Source organism: Suncus etruscus, chromosome 12 (assembly GCF_024139225.1).
Source record: "Suncus etruscus isolate mSunEtr1 chromosome 12, mSunEtr1.pri.cur, whole genome shotgun sequence".
In the NCBI taxonomy this organism is placed as follows: Eukaryota; Metazoa; Chordata; class Mammalia; order Eulipotyphla; family Soricidae; genus Suncus; species Suncus etruscus.
Genome location: NC_064859.1, coordinates 33,608,887 through 33,622,938, shown reverse-complemented (window position 1 = coordinate 33,622,938; position 14,052 = coordinate 33,608,887). Strand labels below are relative to the sequence as shown.

At 38.7% G+C, this 14,052-nt stretch overlaps 1 protein-coding gene across 1 annotated transcript in view; it reads right to left on the bottom strand.

The window, feature by feature from the left end:
• The window catches only part of USP34 (ubiquitin specific peptidase 34), a 265,701-nt gene that overhangs the window by 82,373 nt on the left and 169,276 nt on the right, over nt 1–14,052 (bottom strand). The window contains exons 44-50 of the mRNA XM_049784720.1: nt 13,359–13,424; nt 8,843–8,989; nt 8,699–8,755; nt 8,538–8,615; nt 6,965–7,059; nt 2,517–2,689; nt 591–744 (exon numbers count right to left, since the gene is read on the bottom strand). Coding sequence (XP_049640677.1) covers nt 591–744; nt 2,517–2,689; nt 6,965–7,059; nt 8,538–8,615; nt 8,699–8,755; nt 8,843–8,989; nt 13,359–13,424 — 770 coding nt within the window. The remainder of the gene's footprint in view (nt 1–590; nt 745–2,516; nt 2,690–6,964; nt 7,060–8,537; nt 8,616–8,698; nt 8,756–8,842; nt 8,990–13,358; nt 13,425–14,052) is intronic.

Sequence of the window (14,052 nt, the reverse complement as noted above, 5' to 3'; positions counted from 1 at the left end):
ACTCCCTACAGTGCTGTGCTATCGCTCTGGTCCCAAGGTCAAGATAATTTCTACTGGCTAAAAGATTTCTGTGCCACTCAGTAAATATAAACTGCTCTTGGATAAAATTAAATTGCTAAGATTTGTAAGATGCAAGGTGGTCTATGTGTGTTAATCTGTGTGCAACCATTTTTCTGAGATCATTTATTGAATCCTGAAGAGTCCAGGGATGAATTAAGTTTTAAAATAATTGACTTATGACATCAAGCAACTTTTTCTTTTGTTTTTGTTTTTTTGGGGTCACACCCGGCAGCGCTTAGAGGTTACTCCTCGCTTTAAGCTCAGAAATCACTCCTGCCACACTGAGGGGACCATATGGGATATCTGGATTCGAACCAACATCCTTCTGCATGCAAAGCAAATGCCCTACCTCCATGCTACCTCTCTGGCTCTCTAAATCACTTTCTTGGGGGAAAAAAAAAGGTTTGTCTCCTTTCACAACTTGTAGAAAATATTCATAAAACTAGAATAAAAAACATGCCAAAAGATATGCCTTATAGTTTATAAATACAAAAGATAATGAAATCTACATAAACCATACACAAACTCACCATTTATTATTTTTATAAGCATGTGGATTGACTATATCTCTGATGAAACTATAGTAATGCCCACCATCAGCTGTTCCTGTGTGAACAGTCACTCCTATCAAGTCATACTCGTAGCTCTCCGTGTCTTTTGAATGATCATTCACTTCCTTAAAACCTGAAATAGTTTACATAAATAACGGTAATTTTAAAAATATAGTGCATATTACAATGACTTTACACAATACTTTAATTACCAAAACAGGCAAATATACTTAATTATTAAAATAAGTACAACAAAACTATATCTGCTAGACAATCATCATCCGTAGCTTAAGATTCGTGGGGGAGGGCAGTGGGGCATCCCAAGAAGTACTCAGAAGGCCCCTACCAGTGATTTTCTGCCAGCTGGGCCAGTTTAATGGAGGTCCTAAGGATAGGATACTTGGGGAAACCAGATCAGTACCAGTAACTCTTGAGGGAGTGGAACATTTCATGTCTTTTGATTAAATCAAAGCCAGACACACAAAACATAAATGTCTTAACTCTATACTTCAGATTCAAGAGCCTCATATTCTAAGGAACACTGATACAAACCATTCACTGAAAGAACCCTCACATGTAACATGAAATTATGAAAACTTAAATATAATATATATAATACTCAATACATCAATATTATGTCTTTTTGTTTAAGTAGGGCATTCATTGTCAAACAGTACAAAATAAACTTCATTGAAGTTGATTAGATGAAGACAAGTATAAGACCTAAAAAGGCATGGGCTTGCCTTTAATTAACAGAAAATACTACTGAAAATAAGTTTCATTGTGACTGAAAATAAACATATCTATCTATCCCATTCTCATATAATGTAAAAGATAACAAGTAAATTATAAGAGAAAATTTATAGAATGCTCAAATGTGTTGGGACCAGATCATCAGCTCAGCAGGTAGGGCATTTGCCTTGCATGCAGTCAACCAGGTTAGATCCTTGGCATCCCATATGGTGTCCTGAGCCTGCCAGAAATAACTTCTGAGTGCAGAGCCAGGAATAACCCGAGTACTGCCGGGAGTGTCCCCAAAAAAACCAAAAAAAAAAAAAAAAAATGTTTCAGTTGCTGGCTCTGCACTCAGGAATCATTCCTGGAGACTTGGGGAACCATAGAGGATGCAGGGGTCAAACCCATGTAGGCTCATGCAAACCAAGCACTTTACCTGCTCAGGTTTTACTTACTGCTTTTTATTAATCTAGCTTAAACTCATTTTTTTTCCCCTTTGGTTTTTGGGCCACACCCGGTGACGCTCAGGGGTTACTCCTGGCTATGTGCTCAGAAATTGCTCCTGGCTTAAGGGACCATATGGGGCACCGGAGGATCGTACCACAGTCTGTCCTAAGCTAGCGGCTGCAAGGCAGACACCTTATGAGTAATACCACCGTTCCAGCCCCCTTAAATTCAGCTTAAAAGTCACCTTTGTATGGTGCCCCATACCCTTATACTTTTAAGTATGTAAACGTTTAAACAGCTATTGAACAGCTCATCGTAATTTCATGTCCAATATAAAAGTTTCCATTACTTAAGTTACAGAAGTCAAGAAAAATTTTAATCTTGTTCATCATTATATTTCTAAATACCTACAAAAATTACCTTATAGTAAAAATAAAGTATTTACTGAATAATTGGCTGAATATGCTACCTTTGAACTAGAACAAATACTTTGTATGTACAAAACCCAGGTTTGATATACAGTATTACATTATAGAGAAAGTCTTGGGCAAACTGCAGGGAACAGACCCTCAATACCATTGTATATGACTTCCAAAATAAAAAATAAAGCAACAAAAACTCCACATTCTTTAAAATTTAAATTCACTATATGTGAAGTTGATTATAACTTATAATTAAGATTACCTTGTTTTCAAGACATAAATTAAAAGAGATAAAAATTACCTTCTTTCCTATCATTTTTTCCCATAAGAAAATCTTCTGTATAGGGTGTCATATCCAAACGTAATGGGAAAGAAAAGTGTGTGTTCACTTTTTCTTTCATCATTGTGACCATATTAAAAGTATACCTCATAGTATTAAAACTAAGAATGCGAGGCAATTTCTTAAAACAGGCCCTGAAAGACAAAACAAATCAGAAAATCTTTTGTTTAAATTTGTCTTTTAAAGTACTTTAGCAGTTTCATTTACATTATACTCATTAATATTCAACTTAGAATAAGAAACATTCTTACGAAATTTGTGAATATAGTTCCCTTACATGACATTTATTGTATCTAGGTAAATAAAATAACAACAGGCTCTGGTAAATACCATAATAAAAATACAAAAGATAAAAGCAATTATAACATACTTCAAAGGTAAAAGGAGTTTTATTTAATAAGTTTTCTATTCTGTCTTAAAATATATATATGCATTTTTTTGTTTCACACCCGGCAGCGCTCAGGGGTTACTCCTGGCTCTAGGCTCAGAAATCGCTCCTGGAAGGCTTGGGGGACCATATGGGATGCCGCGATTTGAATCACCGTCCTTCTGCATGCAAGGCAAAGGCGCTACCTCCATGCTTCGGCCCCTAAAGGGAGAGTGTTTTTTTTCTGTCCTTTTTTGCTTGTTTGTTTAGGGGTCACAGTGGGCGGTGCTCAGGGGTTCCTCCTGGTTCTGCATTCAGAAGTGGCTCCTGGCAGGCTGAGGGACCATAGGGGACGTTAGGATTCGAACTGAGGTCTGTTTGGGTCCACCGTATACAAGTCAGCCGCCTTACCTTTTAGGCCATTTCCACTCTGTCTTAAAAATATTATTTAATAAAGTATTTTTCTGAATTAGAACTATAAATACTGGTTTAATTATTTACCAGAGGATTAATCATAAACACTTATCTAATCTTTTCTAATTTAATACATGATTTATAAAAGGAAAATATATGTATGTGCCAATTTCCTAAACTTTCAAAATTTTGCTTGGCAAATAGCAATCATACTAGTGTTACCTGACATCACAACAACGATAGCAACAAGAAGCATGTCAACTGTCTATATAAAGTTTTTGATATGCCATAACTCTAGTTGATGTTTTAGAAACTAAGTTTTTGGCAAACAAAATATATATAAACTAGAATTTATAAAATTGTCAACATCAGGAAATATTTACTATTTGTAAAATTCAAGAGAGTCCTTTGTTTAAACCAAGAGACCAGAAAGAACAGGGCCAGAGAGAACAGCAGTTAGTGTGCTTGTAATGCATGTGGCTGTCCTGGGCTTTGACCCTAGTATGCAATTTTCCAAGCACCATCAGAAATGATTCCTGAGTAATTTTGTACGTAACCCAAATAAACTTACAACTCTCCACAACAAAAAAGGGAAGAAAAATAATTCAAAACTCGGGGCCCGGAGAGATAGCACAACAGGGAGTTTGCCTTGTAAGCAGCCGATCCTGGACCAAAGGTGGTTGGTTCGAATCCCGGTGTCCCATATGGTCCCCCATGCCTGCCAGGAGCTATTCTGAGCAGACAGCCAGGAGTAACCCTTGAGCATCGCCGGGTGTGGCCCCAAAACCAAAAAAAAATAAAATAAAATAAAAAAAATTCAAAACTCAAAACCAAAAATCTAGAGGTGAGAAAACAAAAAGGCTTAAGAATGTAGAGAGTTTACTAAGAGATAAGTCTAAAAAATTCATTCTTATTGGAGCGGGAATGATAGTATAGAAGTCAAAGCACTTGTATGCAGCCAATCCATGTTTGATTTCTAACACCCTAATATGGTACTTCAAGTCCCACTAGAAGTGAACCTTGAGTGCAGAGCCAAGTATATGTTCTGAAAATCACCGGGTGAGCCCCCCGCCCCAGATCATCTTTACTAACTGGGAGATTAACAAAAGATGAGGTTACAGAAATATAAAGAAGTCAGATGATGCCTCAGAGTATGCAGAATGCTGTATCATCAGACTTAAGAATAGCTAAAGGAGGGCCGGGCGGTGGCGCTAAAGGTAAGGTGCCTGCTTTGCCTGTGCTAGCCTTGGATTGACCGCGGTTCGATCCCCCGGTGTCCCATATGGTCCCCCAAGCCAGGAGCAACTTCTGAGCACATAGCCAGGAGTAACCCCTGAGCGTTATCGGGTGTGGCCCAAAAACCAAAAAAAAAAAAAAAAAAAAAAAAGAATAGCTAAAGGAATTGTGGACATTGGTAGCTGACATTAAGTCAAAAAGTAAAAGATAAAAGATCTAGAGATAAGCATACACCTATCAAGCCCATATATAAGACAGCTGGGAGAGCACAGTAAAGCCAACATGATTTGGGACTTAGATATCAGAAGAGATGATGTTACAGTGGTAGATAACATTCTTTAACAAAATAATAGACATAAAAACAAAGAAAAGGGGTGAGAGATAGCACAGCAGTAGTAAGTTTGCCTTGTAAGCTGCCGACCAGGAAGGGACCCAGGTTCAATTCCTGGCATCCCTCATGGTCACACGAAGTATCAAGAGTGATATGAGTACAGAGTCATGAGTGGCCCGAGTGCCTCAAGGCGTGGCCCCGAACATACGAACAAACAAAAAACAAAAAGAAAACAAAACAAAAAAACAAAGAAATTTTCTTTCCAAGTTTGGTCACTTTTCCTCTATATCTTAGGTCTCTTCATAGTTACAAATTTTTCAGGCAGATGTTCTGGTGGCTTCATACAGTTATGCAGACAATCCCAATTGCAAATGTTAAACTGTTGTATCACTGCATTTTTCTATAAGCATTTGTGGGAAATTTTCTTTTTTTTTTTCCTTTTTGGTTTTTTTTGGGCCACACCCGGCGGTGCTCAGGGGTTACTCCTGGCTGTCTGTTCAGAAATAGCTCCTGGCAGGCACGGGGGACCATATGGGACACCGGGATTTGAACCAACCACCTTTGGTTCTGGATCGGCTGCTTGCAAGGCAAATGCTGCTGTGTCAGGTAGGACACATACTGCCAGAATAGATTAAGAGATCATCCTGACTTCAGTGCTGTATATTAAAGGTGCTTGCTGATTATCACCCTATGACCACAGCATAAGTACTCCAGTAAGGTCTTTTTTTTCTTTCTTTTCTCTCTTTCCCTCCCTCCCTCCCTCCCTCCCTCCCTCCCTCCCTCCCTCCCTCCCTCCCTCCCTCTCTCTTTGGTTTTTCGGGCCACACCTGTTTGATGCTCAGGGATTACTTCTGGCTAAGCACTCAGAAATTGCCCCTGGCTTGGGGGGGATCGAACCAAGGTCGCGATCTTTCCTTGGCTAGTGCTTGCAAGGCAGACACCTTACCTCTAGCGCCACCTCGCCAGCCCCAAGGTCTTTTCTCTTAATGTACCTGCTACTGTAAGCAATGACTCATATGTCTAGAGGGCCAAGATGGTAAAGCAGAAAACGGTCAGTCTATCTATCCCCTTGCTTGAAGGATGCGTGGGTTGGTTTGCCACTGGGAGAGTTAGTCTTAATTTTTGTAAGCTAACCTTGCTAGGCAGGGTCAAAGGTAACAACCAAAAAGTTTTATTGTAATAAATTACTATGAATAGATAATATATAATATTATGTTATATAATATATATTATATAATAATATATAATGCAGGTTGGTCTGTAATTCCTGCATAACAAAGTTTCTGTTTTTGTTTCTAGTAACTAACTGCAGAATATGCTTTTGGATTTAATTTCTATAAGCTAATTAATATTTACCTAAAGAAATAAAATAACTCTACCCAACTATTCTGTTTTAAATTGGTTATTTTATGGTTGATACAAAACCTCAGGAGCAAAGGTATACAGGTCAGTGATACTGATCTTTTTTTTTTTTTTTTTTTGGTTTTTGGGCCACACCCGGTGGTGCTCAGGGGTTACTCCTGGCTGTCTGCTCAGAAATAGCTCCTGGCAGGCACGGGGGACCATATGGGACACCGGGATTCGAACCAACCACCTTTGGTCCTGGATTGGCTGCTTGCAAGGCAAACGCCACTGTGCTATCTCTCCGGGCCCAGTGATACAGATCTTACACGTGCGAAGCACTAAAATTTAATAACCAGTGTAACAACACCCCATCCCCAAACAACACAAACAAAAAGATCCTTTTAGGAGATCGAGAGAATGTCTTTAGTTTATGAGTAAGATCGTCATGCTCCACTGAGTATATTAGCAGAATGCTAATCAAAAATGCCTAAGTAAATATTTAACTGAAAGGAAAAAAAGTCTGAAAACACATGGTAATTTAAAGTAAACTGAGTAACAGAAATATTATGTGTGGAGAACTAAATGAAAAGCTGCTGTATATAAATGAGTTTCAAGATGCTGATCTAAATCTTACTTTCCATAACAATTTAATGTTAGTTCTTGTTTTACTTTCATTTGGCAATATGTTAAATAAAAACTACATTTTAAAAAGCGTACCTTTTTTCAGCTCGTACTTTCTTTCCACAATGAGAACATGTATACATGTTGTCACCTTCTAAAGTGTCTTTAATGGTGACTTCATCAAGAGATTCCTGTAGAGAGTATTATGACTAGTGAAATAACTCAAAGATAGTTAACCATTATAATTCATAATGAAACAGAGACTACTTATGTGAACTAAATAAAATAAACTTAATCAAACTTTTAGGCCATACGAACCATTAAAAGGAAATAGGAAAGGTGGGAAGGTAAAATCGTTAATGGATCACCAGAATGAAGGATAAAACCAACTTTTAGTAGCGAAACAAATGGGCAAACTTTTTTTAAGTGATGCAAATCTGACATTTTTATACAACCACACTATAAAGCCCGTATGCAATACAAACACACACACACACACACACACAAATGGGCTATAAGCTTAATTTGGGTAGAGCATACAGTGAATTCCGTACATTTTTGTAAAGAGAAAATATTTTCCCTAAAACTGGGAAAATAGTACAAAGGTTTGACATATGTAACCTCCAAGTTCAGTCTCTGGCATATGAAAGCATCTACCCCCCAAAGTAGTGCTGGATTTGGTTCAGTTGGCTAAGGACAGTATGAATCTCAAGCAAAATGAACATTATTTGGCAGGTCTCCCCAAATATTTTCCCTTCAGATGGACAAGAAATAAATGTAACTAAATTTGGGGCCAAGAAGTAGTACAGCAGGTGGGGCATTTGCCTTACACAGCTAACTCAGGTTTTATCCCTGACACTCTATAAGATCCTCTGAGCCCACCAGAAGAGATCTTGAGTACAGAGTGAGGAAAAAGCACTGCCAGGTGTGGCCCAAAACCCAAGTCAATAAATGCTATTAAATTTTTCAAAAGAGTAAGTATTTAAATTTCAATTTAGGGTGAGAGATAGATAGTACAGCGGGTGAGGTGCTAGCACTGCACACAGACCAGAGTTCAATTCTGGCATCCCATATGATCCTCAGCCTGCCATGAATTGATTCCTTAGTGTGGAGGCAGCCACTAACTTTTAAAAACCACCTTGTTTGGCCAAAAAAAATGATCAACCAACCAACAGAACCAAAAATTCAATTTAGCAAAAAAAGGTTTTCAGTTCATCTTTAATTCTTTAACATGAAGGAAAAAACCAAAAATGTAAAAGATAATGATGAACATAAATCTGCTACACACAAATAGTTAAAAGCAGAACATGCTCTCAGGGGCCAGGTATAGCACAGTAGTATAGCATTTAGCTTTTATAAGGTCAACCCGGGACAGACCTGGGTTCAATCCTTGGCATCCCATATGATCCCCTGAGCCTGCAAGGAGTGATTTCTGAGTGAAGAGCCAGGAGTAACCCCTGAGCACCACCGGGTGTGACCCAAAATCGAAATCAAACCAAACAAAAACACCCACCAAAACCCAAAAAAACAAACAAACAAAAAACCCAACATGCTCTCAGACTATAATGCAATAAGCTGGGGATATAGTTCAGGGTGTATGCTTTGCACAAATGAGGTGCTGAGGTCAATCTCTAGCACCAAAACCAAAATAAATATATACATCACTTACATAAATGTTCTTCATATCAGCAACTTGGCACCTCACAGTATAAAATTCTTCAGCAGTCTGACTCACATGTTCACAATCCTGGTTAATGAACAGCCAGAATTAATATCTACATAGTAAGCTAAAAGAGATTTACAAAATTCAGAAATAGGTAAAATACTTACCAAGGATACAACATTGTTTGTAATAACACCTCCAAACAAACTTTTGACGGTATTTTTCTTTTAAAAAATACAAACATTAGTCAGTACTTAAAATTGGACAAATTTGTAGAAATTTCAAATACACTTCAAATTTCTGATACTAACCAGTTCTGGAGACATTTCCTCAATTTTGGTAATTAGATCAGTAAAGAATTCTGTCATATCTTTCTGTTCCCCAGTATTCAGAGGCTGTTTATCCATAGTGTATGTTTTACAAAAAGGTCTAGGATTATATGCTTTGCATTCACTCTCCTGTAAATATAAAAGGGAAAGGGCCTAGATTATAAAACCAACATTATTTAAACATTAAGAATCATTGGGCCCGGAGAGATAGCACAGCGGCGTTTGCCTTGCAAGCAGCCGATTCAGGACCAAAGGTGGTTGGTTCAAATCCCGGTGTCCCATATGGTCCCCCGTGCCTGCCAGGAGCTATTTCTGAGCAGATAGCCAGGAATAACCCCTGAGCACCGCCAGGTGTGACCCAAAAACAAAAAAAAAAAAAAAAAAAAAGAATCATTATAAGGCCTTTGAACAATAAAATAACCGGATTATAGGTAGCAGGGATAGTAGGTAGTAAATATACAATGAAGGGATTAAAACACTGCTTCTATTTTTATTTAATTTCCATGACAGTCTTGGTGCTAGAAGAAGCTTAAATTATTTTTAAACCTGCCTACTGGACACTGCCCCTTTGTTACAGATAAAAGCCCTTCTTGCCAGTAGTTTTTTGTACATAGTTCACTCCTTCACTGTTCCACACTCTGAATTCTGGGGCCTATCTTCAGATGAAAGCTGCTTGCTAGGAGCGTCCCCCAAGTTTCAGATTGAATCATTTCTCAGGTTTTTCAAAAACAGCAACAAGATAGTCCAGTGGCGGGCAACCTTTTTTTTCAACTGAGCCAAATCTCGCTAAAACCACGATTGAAATTTATTTTGAGAGCCACATTTTTAAAATCGAAAATACATAGGTACACTGTTTTTAGTTTCACTAAGTTTTTATTGAGAATATTCTGCATGCAAGTATCCACATAGGTCAGGAGGATACAAATAATACAATAAAACAAAAACTTTAGAATGAATATTATTTAGCGATAACGTTAAATTCCATAAAATTTGCCTTGCAATAATAGAAAAAATTACATCCTGACAGTGACTGACAAAGTCACAAACACTAATGTGAACACTGGCCTTGCATTTCCTTGGATAGTTTGAGTAAGTCAGGTTTGTATGTTGTTGTTTTTAATTTTAGACATGATTCCAGGTTCTCATCGATGAGACGATTTCTCAATTTACTCTTGACAAGATTCATGCTTGAAAATGATTGTTCACATAAATATGTAGACCCAAACAAGGAAAGACAGAAAACTCTAGCTTTTTTAGTTGATTATATGAGTCAGGAATACTATTCCAGGTGTTAAAAATCAACATATCTTCCTTCTCCAGGTCTTTCAAAGCAGACCACTTGTGCTGTGAACTAAGTTCACATTTGTGTTTCTCCAGTCTTTCTAAATTAGCACAAAGACGTTCAAATTTCGAGCCCCACAGTTCTTTGTTTTTTAAACCCAGCAATTGCATTTCAAAGTTGCCAATGTTGATATTAAAAGGAGAAAAATTTAATTCCATTACAGTGGCATCCAGAGGTTTTTTAACAAAGGCCAACGTCGCTTTGCTGTTTCTGAAATCCTGAAATCTCTTGAGAAAAGCTTCCCTCATATTTAAAAGTGCTGTTTTACAATAGGTAATGTCAAATCAGAATTATTTTCTTGGCGATGTTTTAACAGGCTTGGAAAGTGAATCAAAGTTTCTCTGTCAGAATCTTGAGGAAAAACAGATCATTTGTTTCAAACAAAATAACTTCTAACATCGAAAAAATTGTGTTTCCTTTCTCCTGTAGTTTATGTTTATGCTGATTTAGATGTGAAGTAACAACCACCATGAAATAAGAGTTTTTGAATCCACTGATCATTTGTTAATTCTGGATAGTGAACACCTTCTTCTGAGGGCAGCAGAGAGAGGCTGCTGCCTCAACACTGCAGCGCCACAGAGAAAGTTACGCCCACATACTACATGACCCAACTGGAGCTGTGTGGAGCTGGCCGCAGAGGCTGCACACAGGGCATACACTGACAGAGGCTAGGAGCAGAGTCCTGACTCCTGGAGCAGCCGCCCGGCACACAGAAGAGCCGCATTAAAAAGTGTAAAGTGTAAAGAGCTGCATGTGGCTCGTGACCCATGGCTTGCCGACCACTGAGATAGTCCAATACCTCAGAACTCATAGGATATAGCCATGGCTGCCCAAGTCACTTTAAGATAATAGTAACTCATTCCAAAATCAATCTACTAAACTCACAAAACTTACAAGCTGTGGTGGTAGTAAAAGTCATAGTATACAGTGTTATAACCAAAGGAGAGAAAATGCCAAAGCCATTGAAAGTAGCCCTTAATTTACACATGGAACTCAAAACAACCAGAAACAGCAAAGGTTCACTGGGATAGGTACAGAGAGAAAGGAAAAGACCTACAACATCTTTTTACCTCCTCTTAGGCCTCCCTTGGGGTGAAAGGTAGGAGTAAGTAGTGAATGATAAACTGGCAAAATTCATTACCAGACAGTAGAACGAAGAGAAAATAGTAGAGAAGCCCACTAAGTACAATGTGAGATAATGGCCTAGAAGGCTCCATCAGTCTCAACTAGCATACCTATAACCCCCTCACATAACATTAGAGACACCATGATGAGAATGTTTAATGAGCTTAAACATCAAATAGTACAGGACAAAATATGAGATGGGAAATGAGAACACTATAATTAGAAGTGATGGAACTTGATACATCAGTTGTATGATGGGATACAGTAGTAGTAAAATAAAACTCAATGAAGCAAACTTTTTACCAAGAATACTTGGGGCATGACAGAAAATAATTGAGAAGCACTGCTTGTCTGGAATCTGGAAGCTTAACTACCCTATGTTCTCTTACAAATGGACCTTGAGAGCTTATCTGAAGGTTGTAGCCGGGGAGCACAGCTACTCCTATACCCTCAACCGAAGAACGGTCCATCTCTATTCAGGCAAGGTCATCCTCTTCAACCAAGCGTGCAGCTTCAGGAAGAGGAGGGATGTACATGGAGCGGTGAGGGAGGAAGGGAACACCTGACTAGCCAGCCAGAATCTGCTGAATCAACCCTGGCGATCAATGAGGTGACAGATGTTGCAGCCAAATCACCCTCATATCCAAGGGACTACTTTAAAACAGGAAAAAAAAATCCACAAATATGCTAAATTTCTATAAAAAAGCAGCACAGAGCTCCATTGTAATAATCACAATCAATGCCAACAGTCTAACTGCACCAATTAAGACAGAGAGACAGGAGGGATTACAACAATGAACCGAATCTTCTGCTGCCTACAAGAAACATATTTGAAAAGTAATGGCAAACACAGACTCAAAGTCAAAGGTTCGAAGACAACATTTCAAGCAAACAATCCTGACAAAAAAAGCTGGGGTGGCCATACTAATATCAGACATCAACTTCAAGATTAAAAGCTAAAAGAGATAAAGAGGACCTTTTATTCATTTGTTTAATTTTGGGGGAGGAGGGGTCACACCCAGCAGTACAGGTATTACTCCTGGCTCCATGCTCAGAAATCACTCCTCAAGCCTCACCATATGGGATGCCAAGAACTGAACCCCATTGAGGATCATGTCTTAATAATCAAGAATTCAACAATCTTAGTACCTCATGAAGGACCAGTAAAATGCTGAAAACAATTACAGAGTGAAAAAGTATCACTCCCTATCAGTATTAGGGAGCAGATTCAGACTGATCCCTTAGATGGGGGATTTAACTAAACTTTGTAGAGAACACCAAAGGCAATAAAAATGAAGAGCACAAGAATTAGTCTTTGGGGGGCCGGAGAGATAGCATGGAGGTAAAGATGTTTGCCTTGCATGCAGAAGGACGGCGGTTTGAATCCCGGGATCCCATATGGTCTCCCGAGCCTGCCAGGAGCGATTTCTGAACGTTGAGCCAGGAGTAACCCCCGAGCGCTGCCAGGTGTGGACCCCCCCCTCAAAAAAAAAGAAAAAAAAAAAAAGAATTAAGTCTCTGGTTGGAAGTGTCCCACTGAGACTAAGGTTGGAGGAGTTAAAAAGGGATGAAGGGATAAGTTAGAGAATGGAACTCCAGGATAATCATGGAGGTTGCTTGCCAGAGGCAGGCTGGGGGATCGAATGGAAACTGAGGATACTGGTGGAGGACAGTGATCTCTGGTAAAGAGATTGTTGTTGGAACACTGCATACCTATATATCACAAATATCTTTGTAACTCTGTAATTTGTATCTTTGTAACTCTCTAATTCAATGATTCCATAAAACATTTTAAAAATGTATAAGGGGGTCGGAATGACAGAATAGTGGGTAAGGCATTTGCAGCTGACCCGAGTTTGATTCCCTGTATCCTAAATGGTCCCCCAGCCTGCCAATAATCATTTCTGAGCACAGATAGAGGAGTAACACCTGAGTGCCACCAGGTATGGCTCAAAAAAAGAATGTACGAAGGACAAATAAATTCCATTTATGTCTTCAGGTTGTATCCTTATACATAATTTTCAAACATACCATTAAATATGTAAACATTTTTTGAAGTTCCAGAAGAGTAGTCTTGTGCTTCATATCTTCTGAATACTGAAAACCAAGTGAAAATTTTTATTAAAATATACATATAATTAGACATTTTAACATTAACATTAGAAAATGACCCCAGAGCCCGGAGAGAAAGCACGGAGATAGGGCGTTTGCCTTGCATGCAGAAGGACAGTGGCATTGATGGCAGGAACACTGGTGAAGGATTGGTGCTGGACACTGTATGACTGAAACTCAATCATATAAAACTTTCTAACAATGTATCTCATGGTGATTCAATTAGTAATTCATTAAAAATAAAATTAGAAAAATTTTGAAAAGGGGCCCGGAGAGATAGCACAGCGGCGTTTGCCTTGCAAGCAGCCGATCCAGGACCAAAGGTGGTTGGTTCGAATCCCGGTGTCCCATATGGTTCCCCCGTGCCTGCCAGGAGCTATTTCTGAGCAGACAGCCAGGAGTAACCCCTGAGCACTCCCGGGTGTGGCCCAAAAACCAAAAAAAGAAAAATTTTGAAAAGAATGCTTTCTAAAACATTCTGCAACAATAAATTTAGTAATTCTTTTTTTGTTATTATTGTTTTTGGGTCACACCTGACAGTGTTCAGGGGTTACACCTGCCAGGCTTGGGGGACTATATGGGATGCCGGGATTCGAACCACTGTTCTTTTATT